The sequence below is a fragment of the Tachypleus tridentatus genome, chromosome 3 (genome assembly GCF_004210375.1).
Source record: "Tachypleus tridentatus isolate NWPU-2018 chromosome 3, ASM421037v1, whole genome shotgun sequence".
In the NCBI taxonomy this organism is placed as follows: Eukaryota; Metazoa; Arthropoda; class Merostomata; order Xiphosura; family Limulidae; genus Tachypleus; species Tachypleus tridentatus.
This window is the reverse complement of record NC_134827.1, coordinates 91,281,512-91,303,039: the sequence shown is the minus strand read 5'-3', so window position 1 is coordinate 91,303,039 and position 21,528 is coordinate 91,281,512. Positions and strand designations below refer to the sequence as shown.

General features: G+C 33.0%; 1 protein-coding gene across 13 annotated transcripts in view; it reads left to right on the top strand.

Moving 5' to 3' along the window:
- LOC143247458 (uncharacterized) overlaps window positions 1-21,528 on the top strand; it is a 136,110-nt gene that overhangs the window by 14,702 nt on the left and 99,880 nt on the right. For 11 of the 13 annotated variants that reach the window (XM_076495608.1, XM_076495606.1, XM_076495602.1 and 8 more), the window contains one exon: window positions 19,753-19,834. The exons of the other annotated variants lie outside the window; for them this stretch is intronic. In XM_076495608.1, coding sequence (XP_076351723.1) covers window positions 19,753-19,834 — 82 coding nt within the window. The remainder of the gene's footprint in view (window positions 1-19,752; window positions 19,835-21,528) is intronic. 13 annotated transcript variants of the gene reach the window in all.

The window sequence follows — 21,528 nt, the reverse complement described above, 5'->3', positions numbered from 1 at the left end:
ATAGATATTGAAATGCCACAATTTAAAATCTACCTTCCACTTTCTTGAACTAGCAAGATACAACTTTGACACCTATCATTGAGGCTGCTATTGTCTTATCACATCTCAGAACAAATTTATCTCTTATTGATATTGTCATGACAAATAGTTTTGTTCAATACAAGAATGTGATAAATGTTTTCTTTTTTGGCTTGAATTTGTTGATTGTTTGCTTCAGGTTGTTAAACTCTGAGTAACTAGCAGAATTTTAATCTATTTGTAGCTTTGTTAGAAAATAGGGATGTGATCTGTGCATGCTAGGTAGAGTATGTTTGTGTTATACATGTTATACACAAATTGAGATGAATTATTTACATAATTACAAATGTTGCAAGTTGTGGATTAAAGAACATAAGAGAATGTAGAAGAATTAGAAAATGTCAGGTTTCTTGGCAAAGTGAAAACTGAGGCACTTTTGATCAAAAATTTCTTTACCGAGATGTTAATATTATATGTGGGCTTTGATAATGTCTAATAAAAAAAAAAAATGTACATTTATTTATTTGTTTTAGGATGGTTTTATAATTTCAATTCAAACTAGTTATATAACTATCTATGCTCTCATGTTCATTATCTCTTCATAGAAAACTATATAGCATAATTACCTTACTCAGTATCCTTACATTCATGAATGTGTACAGTTTAAATTCTTAATTCTACTGTGATATACAGTTCAAACTAATTTCCCACAGTGTAATGATCTTGGCATACAGCACAATAGGAGATTCAACAAGATAATTACAATCAGTTTGAGAATTAAGAGACTGAATACTACTAAAACAGGCCACAAACACAAGCTATGTATTTGCTTTTGATGAACTGTTATTTATACTGGGTTACAGCTATTCTCTGTAATACATCAGGCTGAGATCACCTACCTGATTGTTTAGGTTCAATGGAAATATTAGGTTTACACAGAGGAATTAACTCTACTGTCTGGTTATTCCACTGAAACATAAGGGAGGCCATAATGTTGAGATACTACCTGATCTTTTTAAGGACACTATTTTTACATATTTGAGGAATTTAAAGCATTACAGGTATCTCCCAACCCACATCCTCTTTTGGGACAGGTGTGATCTCAGTAAAAGGAATAGAAATGAAGACAAATAGAATGAAAAGACTTGACCATGAATTATTTGAAAACTGCAATAAATATAACTTTTAGAATAACAGTAGACTAATGAAAACATGTTTGTTCAACACCTTGACTGTTCAATTGAACATTTAAACTAAGTTATACAAGTGCCTTGGTCAAGGAGTATAGTAACTTTATTTCATTCTTGTAGAACTCTACATGCAATAATGTGCAATTAAATCAAAATTTCACCTGGTAGGGAATAAATAAAATGTACATTTAAACAAAATAGTTACAATGTAGTTATAGCCCTAGGTATATGGGAGGATCAAATTGCACATGTTGCTCTGTATTGGCAATAACATTCAAATTTACTTAAACTGTTTAATTATCAATGCATACCAATTTTTGTATCAAAATGTTTATTTGCATTTTTTCTACTATATACAAGCTTTAAGTTTCTTAACTTAAGGAAGAATTTAAAAAATCCTGTCTTCCCTAGTATCATAATTGACATTCATTTTCTAGATCTTTTTATATAATTTGGTTATAATTCCTTTCTGAAGTACAGAATCACTTGTAACACGGATATTACTAAGGCAAAGTGTAATTTTTATATCCTTCAGTTGCATTTATTTATGGAGTCATAAACTAGAAAATCGGACCCATTTGCCACATCCACCTGTCACTTTCTCCTTCACATGTTGCCAGTAGTTCCTACTGATTGTTTTGATACTGCATTATATATAATGAACAGCAAGGCAAATATTTAAACTATAAAATGATGTGTAATGGTACACTGTTTCAAGTAAAGACATGGTTCTTGCTAGGATCCTGGAATCTTTACTTATTTTTCTCCCTAAGAGTCTCAATGAAGTTTTGAAGTGTTCCACAGAACTTAAAAGAAAAAAAAAAGGGGTACTTAGGTGTCAATTAAAACACTTTATTTACAACTTTGCACTCATAAAGGGAAATGTGTAGTGTAACTAATTTTTGAATTTCATTTGCATAACCTCTAAAACCACCAAAATTTCAATTTTTTTAAAAGAAAACTTGCTGTATTCCCTACCTTAACTCTGCATGTGGTCAGTTGATTTGACCAACTTCATAAGCACCATAAGAAAAGGTGGAAATAATAAATTTCTCCATGTTCTTCCAAGATTCTGAGCAGCAATCTTCAATACCTGCAACACCTGTTGTACCTAATTTTCTTATACTACATTCTCTTTCAGACAAACCTTTAGGGCAGATGTCTCCCTTTTTCATTCAGAAGGGACTAGAGGGACTTGCTGGCTCTCCAAAGTCAGTAAAGAAGCTTTGTTCTGGTGACTCAATTGACTCAGAGCGGGATCCATGGACGTTGATGACCTCGAATGAAGACTGTAAAGAAAAAAGATGTGGTTGTAAACAGAAGGGTTCTCCACCCAATTTGCCTTACATAACTAAAAATGGCCACCTTGATACAATGGAAATGTTGAGGTTTATGTTCTGATCTGGATAACATCAAAATGCTGATTGCTTTCTACCATCCTGTATGTCTTATTATACTTATTTTTGTGCGCTTAGTTCTTTATTGTTATTGATCTCTCAATTAGCTCCCCTACACTATTCTCCCACTTTTCATGGAGGGTCGACAATAACCCACGAGGCACTGATAATTTTCCTATAATTTTTAGACTGGCTGTGGTTGATGCCATTTGACCTGCATGCCCTGATGGAAGCTGGATCAAGCAAACTAGCTCTTTTACTGCTTTTGCAGAACTTTATCTTGCCATCATCTGTAAGCCATCAATAGATGACTGTGTAGCAGCAGTGACTGATTGTATTATACAGGCAGCTGCTCAGTGTATTCCTAAAACCTCGACACATTTTCTATGATATTCTCATCTGTGGTGGAATTCTGCCTGCCACGTGGCACTGAAGGTTTAAAAATGGGGCCTGGGATACTTTTCTAAGGTATCCCACACTCTCAAAGTGCATTGCTTTCCAGCAGGCTCATCACATGCTGGCTGGGTAAGATGTCAAAGCCAGAAGGAATCTTGGATTAACTTCACAAATGGCATATCTTCTATCACCATTTGGTATTCATGGGATATGAGCTCACCTACACTGCAGCTAAATCTATTTGTTCTGGCACTATCACTGCTGTGCCTGTTCCATACATGGACTATGGTCCTGTATTCAAGGCTTGGCTCCATGTCAGTTGGCAGTCAACTTGGAGTAAGCAATGTGAAAACAAGCTTTTTCAAATAAAACCTTCCATTGGACTTTGGCCATCTTGCTAATGTAAGGATCAGAAAGAGGAAGTTGTTCTAACTAGACTATGCATTGGTCAGTTTTTTAACTCATCGTTTTCTTTTATCTGGGACTGATGCACTAATCTGTTGTCTATGTAACACTCATCACAATAAGCTACATTTTACTGTCTTGCAGTCGTTATGACTCAACGACGGCACCATTTTAGACATGTTCTGTCCCAAGGTTTATCCATAACATTAGTGTCATTAGTGATGGTGACAACTGTCCATGTTGGAAATGTTTTTAGTTTTTGATGCTATTTAAGTTTTTAATTTATACAATAGACCTTTTTTCTGATGTGATTCCCTTTTAAGAATCATTCCATCTAGCTCAGTTTGTAATTAGGAAATGGCCATAGTGTCAAATAACTCAACCATGACTGAAAAGGCTAACTCAGGTGACTAATGCTGCTGTTTGAACTACCTGTTAGTCATCCTGGACAATTATAATTCAAATTTTGCTACAAGTCTTTTATAACTTAAAACTTTACTTTCTGAAAATGGCCATAACATCAAATAACTTGGAACCAGGACTGAAAAAGCCAACTACAGGTGACTGATGGTGGTTTTTGAACTTACCTGTTAGTCTTCCTGACAAGTTATAATTACAATCATTCTACTGTAGTTTTTCTCTTACTTCTGTAGACTAGATGTAAAAATTGGTTTTAATGCTATTTGTTTTTTGAACTTTGTTTTGTTTTACCTTAATTTCCTTATAAATTAACAGTGGATGTGTGGTGCAGATAGCCAAGTTGTGTTGTTTCATAAAACACCAAATCAACCAACCAACCTGATTTTGTATTTTATTGCTCTGTAACTACAGATTGAAAACTAAATTATGCTTTGGTTGAACAATGTAAACATTATGAGCAGTTTACATTAAATTTCACACTCTTTGGAGTGGTGGTAAAAAAAGAGGGGAAACTGATAAATGTCAATTTTCATACTAGGCAATATTGAGAATTTTTTGAAAATATTTCTTTCTAAAATTAAGGATTTAAATTATACTAAACTGATTTATCCACACTCTGATACCAAGTTTATTCTGTTAAGTTTTGAATGTAACTGAAAGGTTTTGACTTGCCTCAAGTGGAATGTTTAATTATGTGGTACTTTCACATCACTTTATTTTTGTATAATTTATTATTTGTGATGAAACCTGTTAGAAGTTGATTATGGGCAGCTGTGTGCAAGTTGTATACATTTTAGTTTTTCTACAGCACAAAGTTTGAGGCAAAGTACTTGTGCTTGCATTGCATATGAGATATTTTATGATGTGTACTTTGTTTGCAGGGGTTCAACTTTCATGTGTACAGGACAGTTAACTCATTCTAACCAACTATTGTCACTTTCAACTCCAGTTTAATAGTTTATCTCAGATTGAGCAGTAAAGGGAATTAACTTGCTCTTCTTGTTCTAGTTAAAGCAAATTAAATAATTATAAGACAGTTTGCTTTGTGAGGTATTATTTGGCATTCATAGGTTTATTACTTAAAATAATTTTGTATATCTGTACCATAAGTAGGAAGTAATTTAAACATCAGCAGCAAACAACAGCAAAAAAGACATTAAGGGAAAGCACTATATTTCTTTCATGTGTATATTTTATTTATGGTTAAAAAAGGTAACTAAAATAGAATTTTGAAACTTGCTAGGCTATATGAGGAAATGTAATGTAAAAACATTTTTCATGAGTATCTTGTATATTACATCATTCAATACATTGGTATGACCTATACATTTGAGTGATTTATAACTTGCATGGTAGGGCTATTAGTTAGGCATGATTCAAAGGGTAATTGAACAATTGCATTAAATATAAAATAGCATTCTGGAACAATATGGGATGTATGATCCATCTTGGCTGTTCCACACCTTAACTTAACTTCCAAATTTAAAAAAATCTTAAGTCATTAACCATACATATCAAGTTTTATTTTACACTCATTTAAACTTATTACCTATATCTGAAGGAAACCTTTTCCAAAGGCTAAACATCGTTTTAGAAAAATGATTCTTAGCTGAAGATGACTCCTTCCCTGCCAGAATTTGATTATCTCAGTCTTACTATTTGCTCTGTTAAATGTGGAAAAACGATGATGCATCAGAACTACTTATTCCCTTTACAATCTTAAACACCTCAGAATCACATTCCTTTCTAATTTTTTAAGAGCAACAATTTGAGAGATTTCAGCCTTTCCTCACATGACAACCCCTCCATCCTGGACATTGATAACCCTTCTCTGAACCATGTTCAACAATTCAGTGTCCTTCCTAAGGTAAGGAGCTCAAAATTGAAAACAGTCTTCTAAGTGTGGGTTAACCAGTGATCTATAGAATGAAAGTATAACCTCTTTAGACTTGTATTCAAAATTTTACAACCTAAAATTAAAGTTACAAGACTGCTAACAAGAGCACACTGCTTGGATGGCTTTAGAGACTGATGGACTATTACACCAAGATCCCTTTCTTTCATAACATTAAGGATATTCTCATACAAGTTATACCAGCAATTTAAATTAACCCACATTCTTGCATTTATTGTAATTAAAACCTATCTGCTGTATGTTTGGCTAATTTGCTAAATGATCTAAACCCTTTTGTAAATCAGAATCATCTTCTTTTCAGCTAGTAACAACAAAGACCTTTGTCAGCAACTTTAAATAATTTATTGATTATTCCTTCATTTGTCATTCATATAAATCAAAGAGCAAAAATCTTAAGACTGAGCACTGAGGTATCCTCCTCGTGACATCAGTCCAGTTTGTGTGAACTCTGTTGGAACAACGATCTGTTTTCTTCCATCCAACCACTCTTCTATCCATCTTTTTAACTTCCCCCTCTTCCCTCACATATTTTGTTACTAGCCTTTTATGTGGCATCTTGTCAGATGCTTTCTGAAAATCCAGATACACCAAATCTATGCCATCTACATAAGTAACAACCTTTTCAATGAATATCAAAACATTTGTAAGGGAAGATTTTTCCTTTGTGAAACCATGTTGATTATCCAATAAAATACTAAACTTTGTTAAATGACATTGCAAAGTATCTTTCAACAGACTTTCCAACATTTGTTGCATCCTGTTGTCATTTCCACAGTAATGGCCAGCAGTGTCTTTTGATGTAGATATAATCTTTCCATTGCAATCTGTTTATGTAAACAGGCCTGGAGCAGTAGGAAAGAAATTGGATTGAATTGGTTCCTTGCGTACATGAACTGATTTGAATTCACAAATACCAACCTGTATTTTTGACCATTAGAATACAGTATCACTTCATGTTTTTTGTAATATTATTATTCCAGATAAAAGTTTAATATTCTTCCCAAAGGCACAGTGGTTTGTCTGCAGATTCACATGGCTAAAAACTGGGTTTTGATACTTGTGGGTATAACATTAGATAGCCCATTGTGTAGCTTTGTTTGATTCTAAAGAAACAAACAAGTTTAGTACTTGTTAGGGTAGGGTTGTTCTGATTTTACACATAAAATATCAAGTTAGAATTCTAAAGCTCTCACCCTGTACTTTTGTTTCAATATATAGTAAAATATAAAATATCAAACTTCTGTTCTGGACCTATTTATAGGTTAGTCAATGAGGTTGAAGTTTCAGGTTGCAGTGGCCTGGTATTAAATGCATATTTGATCCTTTTTCTCTTATGAATGACTTATCCAAAATACGTTACATAAACAATATTATAATTACATAATTGACTTTTGTTATTTTGGTGTGGTTAGTTGTTTTTGCATTTTTATTTCCTTTTGCTGTTCAGAAAGCATTTTTTCAGGCTCCTGCACATCTTAAAAGAGGAATTGTTTCTGCTCTTTATTATGATTGCATGGTACTTCTTTAAGGACCAAATACTTTTAGTACCTTATTTGCTACATTCAAGTGTTAAAATGCCAAGTGCATTCTTGCAATTTTCTTTCAATTCCCATGACTGGGGATTTTAATTCAGAAATTTAAATGGAATTTCAAAGCAAATTGAAATCTGTTTTTTTATGATTAAACTTTAAATTGACATAAGACTACTTGGATGCACTTTGGAGATATATCCAAATTTTCCTTATCATTTAGTACCTTTGTCATTTCTTTTTTTCTCTGTGGATATAGCTGAATCAAAGAATGCCAAACCACTGAGTTCTTTGAGATTTTTTAAATATCTAGCTAATTTTTAAAAGGCAGATTTTGAAAGAGCTGAATTCTTCCAATATTCAACAAGGCATCATAAAAAGCTAAGATCATTGTGAGGAGCAGAAATGCTACAAAGTATAGTGAACTGTCCTAAGATAGATAAAAAAAACTATTCCAATGAGTCACAGGTCAAAGGCCATGCCATTGCATTTGTTGACTCGCATTCAAAATTTTAACTATTTTATGAGTTTGTCAATTAGTTGGGTATCAAGTTGCAGATTAAATTCAAATTTTATAATATTTCTTAATTTTAAAATTGAATATTAAAAGAACATCTGTATTGATTTTTGTCACATTGTATGTTGAATGTAGCATTAATTTAAGTTAGATATTTGTAATGTCAAAATACTAAGTTTAGTTTCATACAAATTAGGAACTAAAATTACCAGTATTGACAAACTAGAATATAAAATAAGAACCTTGTAACATTATTTGTTGATATGATCATATGTACTGAATTGAAGTGGTCCTGTTCACCTTTCTATTTTTAAAAAGTCCTGTATATATTCTCATTTCAATACATAAATGAATAACCAGTCAAAAGCTCATTGTTCCTCTAGTTTCTCAGCTATTTCAGAGAGCTACAAAATCACTATTCTTTTGAACCAAGATTTCAAGCAGATTGATTTTTCATTTTTTTTGAAATTACCTCTTTTTTTCAGAATGAATACAGCTTAGTTACCATGGTTGTAGTGGAATTGTATGGTATTGATAGTTTGATTTTTGGTTATTTCAAATGCATATATAAAACCAAAAATTTTCTGCATCCACTATGTGCAAAGTTTGAAAAGGTTGAAGCAAGCTACAGCACATGAGTACAAAGGTTGTCATAACTAGAAGATAATTGTTTGCTACACTTATTTACTCTTCTATGATTTAAGAAATGTTTAAAAACTTCTTTGTAAATAGTAATTTATATACATTATAATGTATAGTAACTGAGATGTGATTGAATATTACTAAACAGTAGTTTACCAAAGTGCAGCAAAGACATCAGAGTGGTTGGTAACATGAACCCAGTTAATCAATGTGTGCTGCACACTTCTGTGTAATTTTTGACTGCCATATTTAGTATGTTAATGCATTTATATTAGCAGCACAAGGTAAGGTCTTCTGACAGTCAAGTGGCTTCTATGCTTCTGACATATACCGAAGTTGCACCCAATGTTCTGTCTGGGATACAATGTTTGTACACTTTTTGTAGGCCACCACATAACAAAAAAAAATGCTTTTATATAAAATAACATTCAAATGTGTGGGGATTGCCTAATACAAGTTTTTACCATTTTGCATATTGTTGCAATTGTGGTGTCTGTTTTAGTTGGAGGACTATATCATTATTTACAGAGAATTAGATTTCCTGCCCAGAACATGAGCATGCTCAGCAAGGATTTTTCAGTATAGTCCTTATGAAGGCTATAGTGCAGTGACAGCTCATTTGTATATAACATTATAAAACCTTAATATATATTCAGTTATTTTATTAGTGGGTTCTTTTGATTTATCCGGTGAAAGTAATTAAACCAGTTTCATATACAGAAGGTAGTTTTTCTTCTATGATGCTTTTAGAAGCTTCATTTATACTATTCTAACAATATATACAAAAGGAAATAACATACTTGATTGTCTATAAATAAAAAAAAAACCCTTGTACAAAATTATGCACAGTCATTAACACAAATCTAAATACTTTAACACTGACTGATTCACTATACAAATTTGCTTCTTTAGGTTGACTTCTTTGCTCATATGTATAATCTTAGATTATAGTAGAAAATTTGATGTCAAACCTTCAAGAAATCTCCAGGTTATTTTTCCTTAGTAGTTATTTAGGGATTCTCTTTCAAATTATTCTTTAATTCTTTCACTATTTTACCTTTTGAATATCACAACACAGCCAAAAGACAAGACAGCTGCATGACCACCTCTATTTACAAGAGGGCCAAAAGTACTGAGTCAGAAGAGAGACCATGCTACAGTTTGTATAATATAAAAAGAGAAATACTGAATACAAAGCTACAAACTAAAACTTGAAGCATTCAGAATTGATGCACATCATGCACCAACAGTGTAAAATATTTTTCAGATTTAGCAACTGAAGGACAAACCCTGAATAACTGCTCAGGAAAAATAACCTGAAGAATACTGGAAGATTAGACATCAAATTATTCTACTACATTCTAAGTCAAATATGAATGAACAAGTTGATAAATGTACTAAACTGTCATTAACAATGGAAAGGACAAAAATAAAATTACTGCAATAACTGGTATTACATAAGACTGGATGATCATAATTTTTTTCCTTTGGTTGTCTTATCTTGTAAGAAAACAATCTAGTTGCTCTAAGGAAATTGGTGACTTGTTCTTTGTGTTTATTGATTGTATGAAATTGAAAAGCAATATGAATTTTTTTTTTTCCTAAGAGGTTGGTGTAGCAGCAATATTCACATAATTAGCTGTAAGCAAATTACTGTAAGATGATTCATTTTTGAATGCAGCTGTAAGATTTGCAAGTTGCTTATCTTAAATGGATGCATCATTATTTTGTGGAAGTGTATTTGGGCTGGTAGATTAGGAGTTAATGTGATGTTCTAATTATTTGGAATTATGATTAAATTGACTTGTGTATCTGGTTTTTCATGTTGCAGCTTATGAAGCTGTCATATTTTATGGGTTTATTATACACTTTAAAAGATTATCATTTAGTTATGTCAAAGATGCAATGCTCAAACTTTGTGGAGATAATTTATTTTTGGCATACTTATGTATTTTTGAATAGTGAGTGCTCCATCTTAAGTTTTTTTTGTTGAAGTGTACTTGTAGTAATTTGTGGAGTTTGGGAGATAAACTTCTCTAAGTACTTAATGTTTCTTTCTACAGGTTTATGGAATAATTTTGCTTGTGTCTTTTGTAAATTTAACTGTTTGCCAGGTATTGCATTATAACATGCTCTAGAGATTTTTGCACCTTTGTTATTAAATGGGGGTTAGATGTTCCATATAGTGATGTTTACATGTTAAGGTACGTGTCAAACTTTGGAAAGTTAATATTCTTTAGAGAGATTGTATATAGTGATAGACTTAACACAGCACTTTTCAACACCTGCTTGTAGTGTTGAAAGTTGTGGATACTGCATTGTTTGTTATACTATCAGTATGGTTAAGCAAAAAGCTGGAATTTTAGTACATCTTGCCTCCTCTTATAGTATTTCTCAGTTAGTACTTTACTCTGTTAGCACAACTCCTTGGTGTGGATTCCTGTTCTTTCAATTTAGCTCCTCTGATTTAAACATTTACCCACATGTTTGCTATGCGTGGTGACCCTTGAAGAGAAGAGGATCCTGGCAGTTGAGGGATTCAACCCTAACACACCACTTTGGCCTTGAATTCCTAGGGTCATTTGGTTGGTCCACTTGGGCCAGGGTCAACCAAGTATCAGTGTTGGATATTCTCAATGGGTGTTGTGGACATTGTATCTGATGCTAGTGTTTGGGTATAGTGTTCATGAAAGCCTTGTGTTGCTATAGTGTCTTTATTTGGCATTGTAGTGCATCCTGTCAAATCCCTGTCACACCAAACATGCTTGTTCTTTTAACTGTGGGGGTGTTAATGTGATGGTCAATCCCACTATTTCTCGGTAAAAGAGTAACCCAAGAGTTGTCAGTGGGTGGTGATGACAGGCTGCCTTCCCTCCAGTATTACACTGTGCAAAATTCAAAACAAGCCTTTCTTTTTCTGCTCCAAGATACAAAACAGTCATTCATTCATGTCCTCAGTTGCTGAAATCCTCTTCCAACAACAGAGACCTGCCCAATCAGCCTAGGGCAGGATACATTGAGGTTGACAACCTCCTTTGAATAAAGAAAAACGATATGGTTGGAAACGAAAGGGCTCTCCACTCAGTTTGCATACACATGTATAAAAATGGCTTCTTGGATACAATGGAACTGTTGAAGTTTATATTCTAATCTGAATGTCACCAAATCACCGATACCCTAGCCTATTACCATCCTATGTCTTTCCTTGCAGGAAATATTTCTGAAACCTGCTGATACAGTCACGTTTTGGCAATTGTTTTATACAGAAATGAGAGGTTGTGTGATGGACAGGCGCATGGAGGGGTGGCATTGTTGGTTGATCAGCATGTGCCCACCCTGTCTTTGCCACTTGACACATCCTTAGGGGCTGTAGCCATTCCTGTTTCCTTTGGTTGTATCATCACTGTTTTGTATCATCATAATTTTGATAGAGATTGGCTGTGGTTGATGCTACCCAACCCCCATGCCATGGTGGAAGCTGGATCAAGCTAACTGGCCCTCTTTCACTGCTCATGCAGAATTTAATCCTGTCATCTGTAAGCCATCAGTAGATAACTGCTTAGCAGCAGTGACTGACTGTATTATACAGGCAGCTGTGCAATGTACTCTTGAAACCTTGACACGTTTTCCACAATATCCTCTTCCGTGGTGGAGTCCTAACTGCCCCATGGCATAGAAGGCTCAAAAATGGGCCTGGGATACTTTTCATAGCTATCCTACACTCCTGAGTGTTTTCTTATTGCAAAGCTACATAGTGTTATCTGCTGAGCCCACCGAGGGGAATTGAACCCCTGCTTTTAGCATTGTAAATCTGGAAACATACCACTGTACTAGTAGGGGCCCCACACTCTTGAACCACATCACTTTCTAGCAGGACCATGCACATGCATTGTGGGTAAGACATCAAAGCCAGAAGGAATCTTGCATCAAGTTCACAACCAGCATCTCTTCTACCACCAGTTCCAAAGTCATATAGGATAAGATTTGAAAGTTCAGTGGGCAATATAATTCTGTCCCCCTCTCAATCTTACTCTCACTGGCCAGGAAATAGGTGATACCTGGAGCATCGTGAATACTCTTGGTGAAAGCTTTTGCTGGGTATGTGACACTTCTGCTTCATCCTCCATTTTCTTGGCCATCTAGACTCAGGCAGAGCAATCACCTCTTTCCTTTTGAGCTTATTGTCTCTATCACTATAATTGCCTCTTTTCACTGGTGAAACTCAAACTGGCCCTTCATTGGTCTGGCAGTACATTTGTCAGACCTGATGATATACACTGAGATGCTGAGCAATCTATCTCTTGCTTCTCTTGCTATTCTAGTGATTGTTTTTAATTGGATCTGGTAGGAGAATGTTTTTCCTGATTCATGGTGCCAGGCTGTTGTCCTACCTTTCTCTATGCCTGGAAAGGATTCCAAGATTCCTTCAAACTACGATTCAGTTGCATTGAACTGTCACTGTAAGACATTAGAGAGAATGATTAATAATGCTCATCTTATTTGGTTTCTCGAATCAAACAACCTCTCACCCACCCTGTGTGGGCTTCGACGAAAGCGCTCCACCATGGACCACCTGATTAGTCTTGAAACATTAATCAGAGAAGCCTTTCTCAAACATCTTGTATCAATATTCTTTGACCTTGAGAAGGCTTGTGAAACAACATGGAGGTGTGGCATTTTGCAAGACCTCCACTTGTATGGGTTACATGGTCATTTGCCCATTATCATTAATTTTTAATTGGCATTTGATCCCAAGTTCGTATGGGTTTGACACTTTCACATTCTTTTCTTCAGAAAGTTGGAGTCCCTCAGGGCTGTGTTTTGAGTGTCATACTTTTCAGTATAAAGATTAATGCCATTACTGCATAATTCCCTCTTACTGTTGCAAATGGGCTTTATTTTAACAATTTTCATGTCTCCTGCCAATTGTCAAACATGAGATATATGGAGCAGCATCTATAGACTGCCATCAATCATTTACTGAAGTGGACCACAGCAAACAGCTTTAACTTCTTTCTCTAAAACCATTTGCATGCACTTTTGTCACCAAGGGGGTATTTACCCCATTCCTGAACTGTGTTGGTGAATTTGTGCTACCCATGGTCTCTGAGACAAAATATTTGGGGCTTATCTTTGACTTGCAACTGTTTGCTGTGTGGTGTAAAAATCAGCTTATAATCAAATATACAAAAGCAAGAAACATTATCTGTGTTCTCTTCCAGCACTTGGAGTGGATAGATGTTCTGTGCTAAAGATATATCCTGCTTTTATTCGTTCAAATCTAGACTGGGTCACTGGTCTGTGGCTCTGCCAGGACTTTGACCTTGAAGATGCTGGATCCTGTTCTTATTGGAGACTTTGGCTCTGCACTGGAAGCTTTCTGCATTTCCCCATCTAGGGCTTGTAACATAGTCTCGTGAACCTCCTTTACACCTATACCATTTGCAAGTGTCTTTATTGTATGCTTTAAAACTTTGTTCCTTACCACAGCATTCCACCTGGGGTTGTGTTTTACTTTCTCACTGGACCATGCTTTTTAGAACAACCTACTGTTGTTCCTTTTGGCTTTTGTATCCAGGCACAGTTGGATGAATTGAGTTTGTCCTTGGATAATATTGCTATATCCACTGGTCAGCCCATCCCACTATTCTGAATATAAATTTGTGATGGGTTTGTTGGATGAAGAGATGGGTCTGGTCACAAATAGAATTGTCTATATCACTGTCCTTACCTCAAACTATATGTACAACTTCAGATGCTGAAAGAATTTTGTTGAGGCATTCCACCATGTCACAATTATATTGCAGTTTGCTCCTTAGGCTGAGATGTTCTACTTGCCTACCATCCTACATATGCAATTCCTTTGGTGGAGAGGGGTGAAGTTCTTTCATGCATTCTGGCTGGCATTCCTCCTCCAATTGCAGAGTTGATGGGGAGGGGACCCAATGCCACCAGGTTTTGGATTGGAGATGCACCTCATTTGCAATCCTTCACCCTACAGTCTGTTGGATGTTGGTTTTAGGCAGATCTGGTAGTGTTTGTAGCTGGACACAGCACATTGTTTTCCATTTGGGTGTGACCATCTATCCTCCACCTACAGAATGTACAAAAAGTATATTTGTAGCTTATTTAACACCAAGTTTTACACATACACCTAACTTACTATATAACACAATGCAAGAAACTGTAAATTTACACTAATGTAAAAAGTGCTTAAGTGTGGAGGTGGGCACTGAATTGGTGAACACATTTGATGGCAATGCAGTATTTATAATTACTGAATGAAGTTGGCCCAAAGCTGAACAAGTTTGAATTAATGCAAAAAAGCGTATTCACAGTGGCAATATTTGAGTTTTTGGACACTTGGAATAATGAGAAATAGTAACCACAATTTGAAACTCTAATTTTAGTTCATTATTTTTGTAAGTTGTAACATTAATCAGTTAAGCTGAAAAATAATTAAAAGAATTAATAGTGAGAAATCAGGGTACCAGTGTTTCAATTACTTAAGAAGTTATAATAATTGCAAACACCAAGATTAGTTGATTTACATTTGTGTCAATAATTGATTTAATTGTATATTTGCTCATCTGACTGTACACTAATTGATACTGATAGATAACCAACTTTAATGACCCAGCTCTAAACTTGATTTGTATTGCATTATGACTGACTGGTTCTGGCTATCAAAGGCTTAGTTGCTAACATGTTAGTATTAGCTTGGTATTTGTTTTTTTATGTCCAGAGTTTCTTAATCATTTATATTTCTAAGTGTTAAACATTTTAAACAGTAGTTTCAGATGGTGATGTTTAGTTAATGTCATGTGTAGTGAAGACTATTTAGGTTTAAGATGTTGGTTTGAATGTTTATCTTTTTCCTTTACATGAATCTTCACAAAAAATGTTTCAAAGGGATGCTGTAATCTTAACTAAGATATATTTCATGAATAAGAATGTTCTTCAGAATTTTTCAAGTAATTAGAAGACTGAGGCTTGAATTTGAGTTTTGCTTTTATTATGATTGTGCTTGTGATTTAAAATATTACTTGTTCTGTTAGGTATTCTTAACATTTATACTGCCTAGGTTTTGTGATTTAATTTGACAAAGAAATGCATTATGTAAAAATAATAAACCATGGTAGAATAGGAACTGTAATGTACTTGTGGATAATTGTAGTTGTATGTTGTTCAGTCAGTTTTCTGTTGGTGTGCTAGACAAATATGTTCATGTTTCAAAATATCTAGGAATAGAAGGAATTAATGTACTTCTAATTGGAGAAAAACTAATTTTATTACATGTACATGTTGAGAAATTACTGAAATTGATACTTATGGCCATTTCACAAATCATTAGTTTTTACACTTTACAGACCTTGAGGTTTCAGTTTGTTCAACATGTATTTCTTTTGCTAAAAGTAACGTAGTTGTGTAAGACAGCTAGCTTATCAGTAGTTTGTTTCTCTTTTAGATGAGGCATAACAGTACATAGTTTTGTTTTTTTTCCCCAAGTATAGACTTTTAACTTAACTGTCATTTCTTAACAAATTTGAGATATAATTACTATTTTGGACTCAAGTAACTAATAATTTCAGCATCTACTCAGTTGAAAGTTCCTCAGTTTTGGTCAACTGCTGTAATGATACATAACTGAGTTTGTTCTCGGTACCTTTCTGAATGTCCCAAAATAATTTCTAGCAGGTTTTTGTTATAGCTCACAAGACATCTTTTACACATTACAGGAACTCATTTTTTGTACATTTGATATGTCCTGTTTTTTACAGCTGAGATAATAATTACCCTTTGTATCAGAAGAAACTACAAAGTTCTTGGTTTTGTTGCATTGAATGTTAGTTTTAAAACTAAGTTTTTTGTCATTTAAAGATGGAATTTGTAATTTTTCTTTCTTGCACCATCTTTATGAAAAGACATTGGGGCATTGCTTTCCATCTTTACTTGTCTGGAGCTAAGTGGATGATGTCAGTCTTTTAGTGCTGGGTTGTCAGTCCACTTTCCCAGGCTTGTAATGTATTCATTCTTTGCTTTCTTCTGTCTGTTTTTCATTTGTTATTTTCTCTTAGTATCTGAATTCTGAGCCTTCTTTTTGGATGATATACTCTAGGAATTTTAAGTTTTTCTGATGTTTTTTTTTTTATAAGAGTTTTAGTTTTGCTCTTTCTAGGACTTTTTCATTTGTATCTAATGTTATCCTCAGCATTCTTCAAAGCCATACTCTTGTGGCATGTAACTTTTCCATAACTTCTTTAGTTATTACCCAATTCTCACATCTGTAGCTGAATAGACCATAAATGGCCAATCTCTATCTTCTATGAAGTTATTTTTGAAACAAGTATTAAATCCTGATTTTTTGTCCATATTTATTACATAATTTAATCTTCATCAACAATTTGAAAATTATTCTTAGTGTAATTTCTCAAATAATTTGAAACTGAAAAGCAATAATAATCATGATTACCTAGATTTAAATTTAGTTTTGATAAAAAGGATTTTAATTTTTCCATTATTAATTTATCCCACCCCTAAGTGTTCCATTTTATACTGTTAGGAGGTATTATATTTCAACTAAAAAGTTGTTTAATAATTTGCAAGAATCTTTAACCCTGTTGGTGCTGAATAACAACTTTTAATGTTTGGCATGGTGCTGAATATATGTTTGATACTTCAACTAATTACAGTATCAGTACTAAAAGCGTATCTCTGCAATAACTCAACAAAAGTCCCTGAAATATTCAGTGATTGTACCCAATACTAAATATGTTAAATTCAATACATAAGAATAACAGGAATAAAGGAAGGTCTCCTGTTGCGCTGAGCCTTCAAGTCGACTGAGGTCGCCAACCTCACCGAAAGGGTTAAGGATAATGTTAAATTATTCATAAATAAATTGAAAGTTAATGGTTATAAGGATTGGCATATAGAAATATTTTGTACATGCTTTTATAACATTAATTTATTAGAAAATAAATTCTTGACTATGAAAACTATCTTCTGGAGAACTTAGTTACTTAAGGAAAACCTTGGGTAATTAATGGCTTTTAACTTTATAAAATGTTTATATTTAGATTAATTTCAGTTAGCTGGGTTTAGCTCAGCTGGGTTGTACTTGAAACACAAAGGAATAAGTTGGGAGTTTAAGAACTATTATAATATGGTGTTTAGTTTTGTTTAACATTATTTTGTAAATAAAAGGCAGTTTGAGATTTATACCCTGAAGATGTTTTAGGGCAATATTTCTACTTTGTGAAAATATTAAGGGTAGCTGCCTTCTCACAACTAGCTGCAAACTGAAGGGAGTAAGAGTTCACATATCGTGAGTGTAAGCATTCAACTCGTAACCTTAAGTAATTTTCAATAGCTGCTGGCTAGTTTAACATTAGCATCTGGTAGATGGAATATCCCCAGTGCATTTTTGGTGCTGTGATAACACACATTATCCATTATGGCTTAATGTTTACAACTAAGACTGATAATGGAAAAATTTAGTTTTAGTTCTGTTGTAATGTTTTATATTAAGTTTATTATTGTTTTATAGTGCTGATTTAGTTCCTTATTGACAGTGTGACTGAATGTATTAGCCTGGACAATAATAGTATAACTACATGCAGTTGAACTTTGAGCTACCAAATAAATCATTAGTTTGGCCTGAGAAATTGCACAAACAAAATCTTTTTTATTTCAGTTCTCTTACTTTTGTAAAAGAAACCAACAAATTAAAACACAATTGCACTGAAAATACAAGGGTGGTGTCATCTCTTGTTGCTACAAAGGAACTCTAACCCCCTGTATGCAAAAGCTCAGCACAATAAAGATGTCAGTAGGCTTGAGTGTTGTAAAGTGAATTTTATACATGAGATCCTATTACTTTCTTCAGAGGTGATTTACTTGTGTTAAATTGACCAGTGTGCTTAAGTTCATTATCAACAGGCACATAAGAGCCAGTGAATTGTTCAAAAACAAGGAAAACAATTAAACGAAATTTCAAGGTTTTATCAGTGCTATTGAATTTTGATGGATACCTTACTTGTAGTCTATGATGCACTTCCATAAGAGTTCATACAATTTTTCAGTTGACAGAATGTTCATGAATAACAATAATTGTCAATTTCTACAGAAATTTAGAAATAATTCTTCAAACATAAAATTAGCCAGAGCTGATAGATTTGGGAAAACATTTTAAAGCATAAAAAGAATAAACAGCAGCCAGAAATGATGGATTAAATAATTATAAATGGAAAAGCTGAAATTAAAACTGGAGAGGATTGACAAACATTTAATATTTTTGTTTGAAGAGAAACATTTTTTTTTTTCCAGTGTAAAATTAAACAAAAAGGAATTCTTAAGAACCATGGCACTTCTTTTGGGCATGTTTAGAATAAATTAACAAGATCTTTTTTTCCTTTTTTTTATCAACTATTGTTGTTTGATCAGTACCACATGTGGGGCATAAGTATACCTGATTCTAATTTATTACTCACAAGGATCTCTACCAGCCTATTCTCAAATTGAAATTCTTTTAGGCATGATTACAGAAAATTAATATATGAGATCTTTGAGAAGATCAAATGGATCAAAGATTTGACTTCCTGACTCCAAGTTGTAATTAGATCTCAAATTAGTGAAAAGTGAAAGGAGCATGAGCTAAAATTTTTTACTTGGTGTGCTGTGGCTAAAGAGCTGTCAATTTTATATTTATGCTAGTAAACATAATTGTTTATAGTGGTAAGTACTAGTGTCTGAAAATAAAATGTAGGTTTTCAAAAAGAAAAAAAAACTTTGAAACTAAGATTGAACTGTAAAGTGTAAAAGTTTGGAAATCCCTGGACTTGGAATCTTTCACAGTTAATAAGCAACTGTTAGAGCCTACATATTTCTTTGAATATATTCTGTATCTTTTTTTTTTTTTAAAAAGTATTTAACTTTTCATTGTCTTGATCATTTATGCTATGATGAGTATTAAATGAGTGGTTGGATTGTCTTTTCAAATTTAAAATTAAACTTTTGTCACCAGAGGGGTTCAAATGTAGTCTGGAACTAGTATTGAACAGAAAAAAAGATGATTTAATTAGAATGTCTTTTGTATTATAGATATTATAATTATAGTAACTTTTAATTTTTTCTTTTGATCACTGCAACTAAACTAAATTTTGTTATTAAATGGTGGTTAGTTACTATTTTTGTTTAGTTTAAAATGTTAATACTTAGTGTTTTTCAAATAGCTATTTTTTGTGAAGATAAGCTAAGATTAAACAATCTTTTTAAAAAATATATTCATAAAATTCTCTAATTGGAATGCTTAACATTGCAGGAGAAAATGAAATGGTCGATAATTCCTTTTCTGTTTCTTTGAGGACCATGCTTAAGCAACAATTAGAATTTTATTTTTCAAGGTAAGAAAACTAATGTTTCCAGCATTATCATACAGATATGTTTTAGTATAACTGTTTTATTTCTTTATATAAATTATATTTATTGCAATATTTTCACTGTTCTTTAACTCCTGAATTTTCAATGTACAGTCCAAAGTCCCTAAAATGTAGGATAAATTTCCATATGAAAGCAATTAGTATTGAATTTATACTTTTGATTGCTGTAAAATTTAGGTTTTGGTTTAAAGAGTTAAAAAAAAGCCACAAACTGATGCTGGTTTTGACACATCTTCCAAACTAATTTGAAAAGGGGCATTTTTGTTTTAATTTTTTATTGTAAACCTGGCTGTTAAACAGCTATTTCAGTACAAACAATAACCAGATGAGAATAAAAGCTGTGATAGATTAAAATATGCTATATAACTGCAAAATATTTTAGTAAAGGGAACAATACAAGTTTTCATTTTTGAGATCCACCATGAAAGGAAATAGCACAGAAAAAGCAAATGATGTTTTGGTAGAAAATGGGAAAATATTGGTCAAAAGACAAAGAATGTTAATAGGATACTCAGTTAAAAAAACAAAATATTGGACCTTGGTTTATTACCACAAATTTAAGGTTAAAGTAAGATTTGTAATTGTTTTTGCAAATTTTGTGCATTGTATGGAGAGTCATTGTGTTGAGAAAGATGTTAGAGAAAAGTCATATAGAGAAATAGTACTATATAAAATTATTTCCTGATGTTGCAAAGGTTTGTTGTCCACCTTCATTTAGATTTTCAAAAAAAGATGATTGTGAAGACCATTTAATTACCAAAAACAATTTTGTTTCTAATATTCAAATTTTGCCAATAGGGTTAAATTTACTTTCAATAAACTGCATCTAAATAGAAGCTGACATTTTAGCTTCACATGCCTTCATTAAGGCAAACTCACTATCAACAGCATTGAAATTAAACTTATTTACTGTTGTTCTTGATTTTGACTGAGTCAAGTCTATACTTTTATGAATCTGATTATTTCCTGAATTTTGAATAATATTTTAGATATGAAGGCCATATCCATCATGTTGTATTAAGCTTATTTGTAGCCCTACGACAATATATTTCTGTAAACGTATATTAAAAACGTGATACTGGAATATAATCTTTACATGAATTAGTGTGCCTTCAGCAGACTGTACAACTGTGATTTATATTAAAATACTATTATAAAAATACTTGTATGGATATTTTCAAGTTTGGTACACTGATCTTTACAACCTGCAAATAGGAATCTCATTTTAGTATAAATATAAATATATGTACAGTTATACAAGAACAAAAAAAAACCCCTCAAAATTGATGCATTTATTGCATACATGAGTGAGTAACATTTTTCACTATCCTTAGTTTTTTGTAAATTAGAGCAAAGACTGTTGATTTAGAGCAGCAAAACTATAATAAGGTGAAAGTATGTGCAGGTACAAAAGTATTGGTTGGGCCAAACAAACTAGATTAACAGTTTATATCAAGTTATCAAAAGTCAAATGTAAGGACAGTTATCATAGCTACCTTTTCAGTACAAGTTTAAGTTTTATGAAATTATCTTAAATATCATCTGGAGTCATATTAGCTTGAGTAATTAGCACAAATAATACTTGATACTAATGTATCAAAGTGCATGAGGATGCCAACGAGAAACTGTTAATCTAAGTTTTATGGTGTTAGTATAAA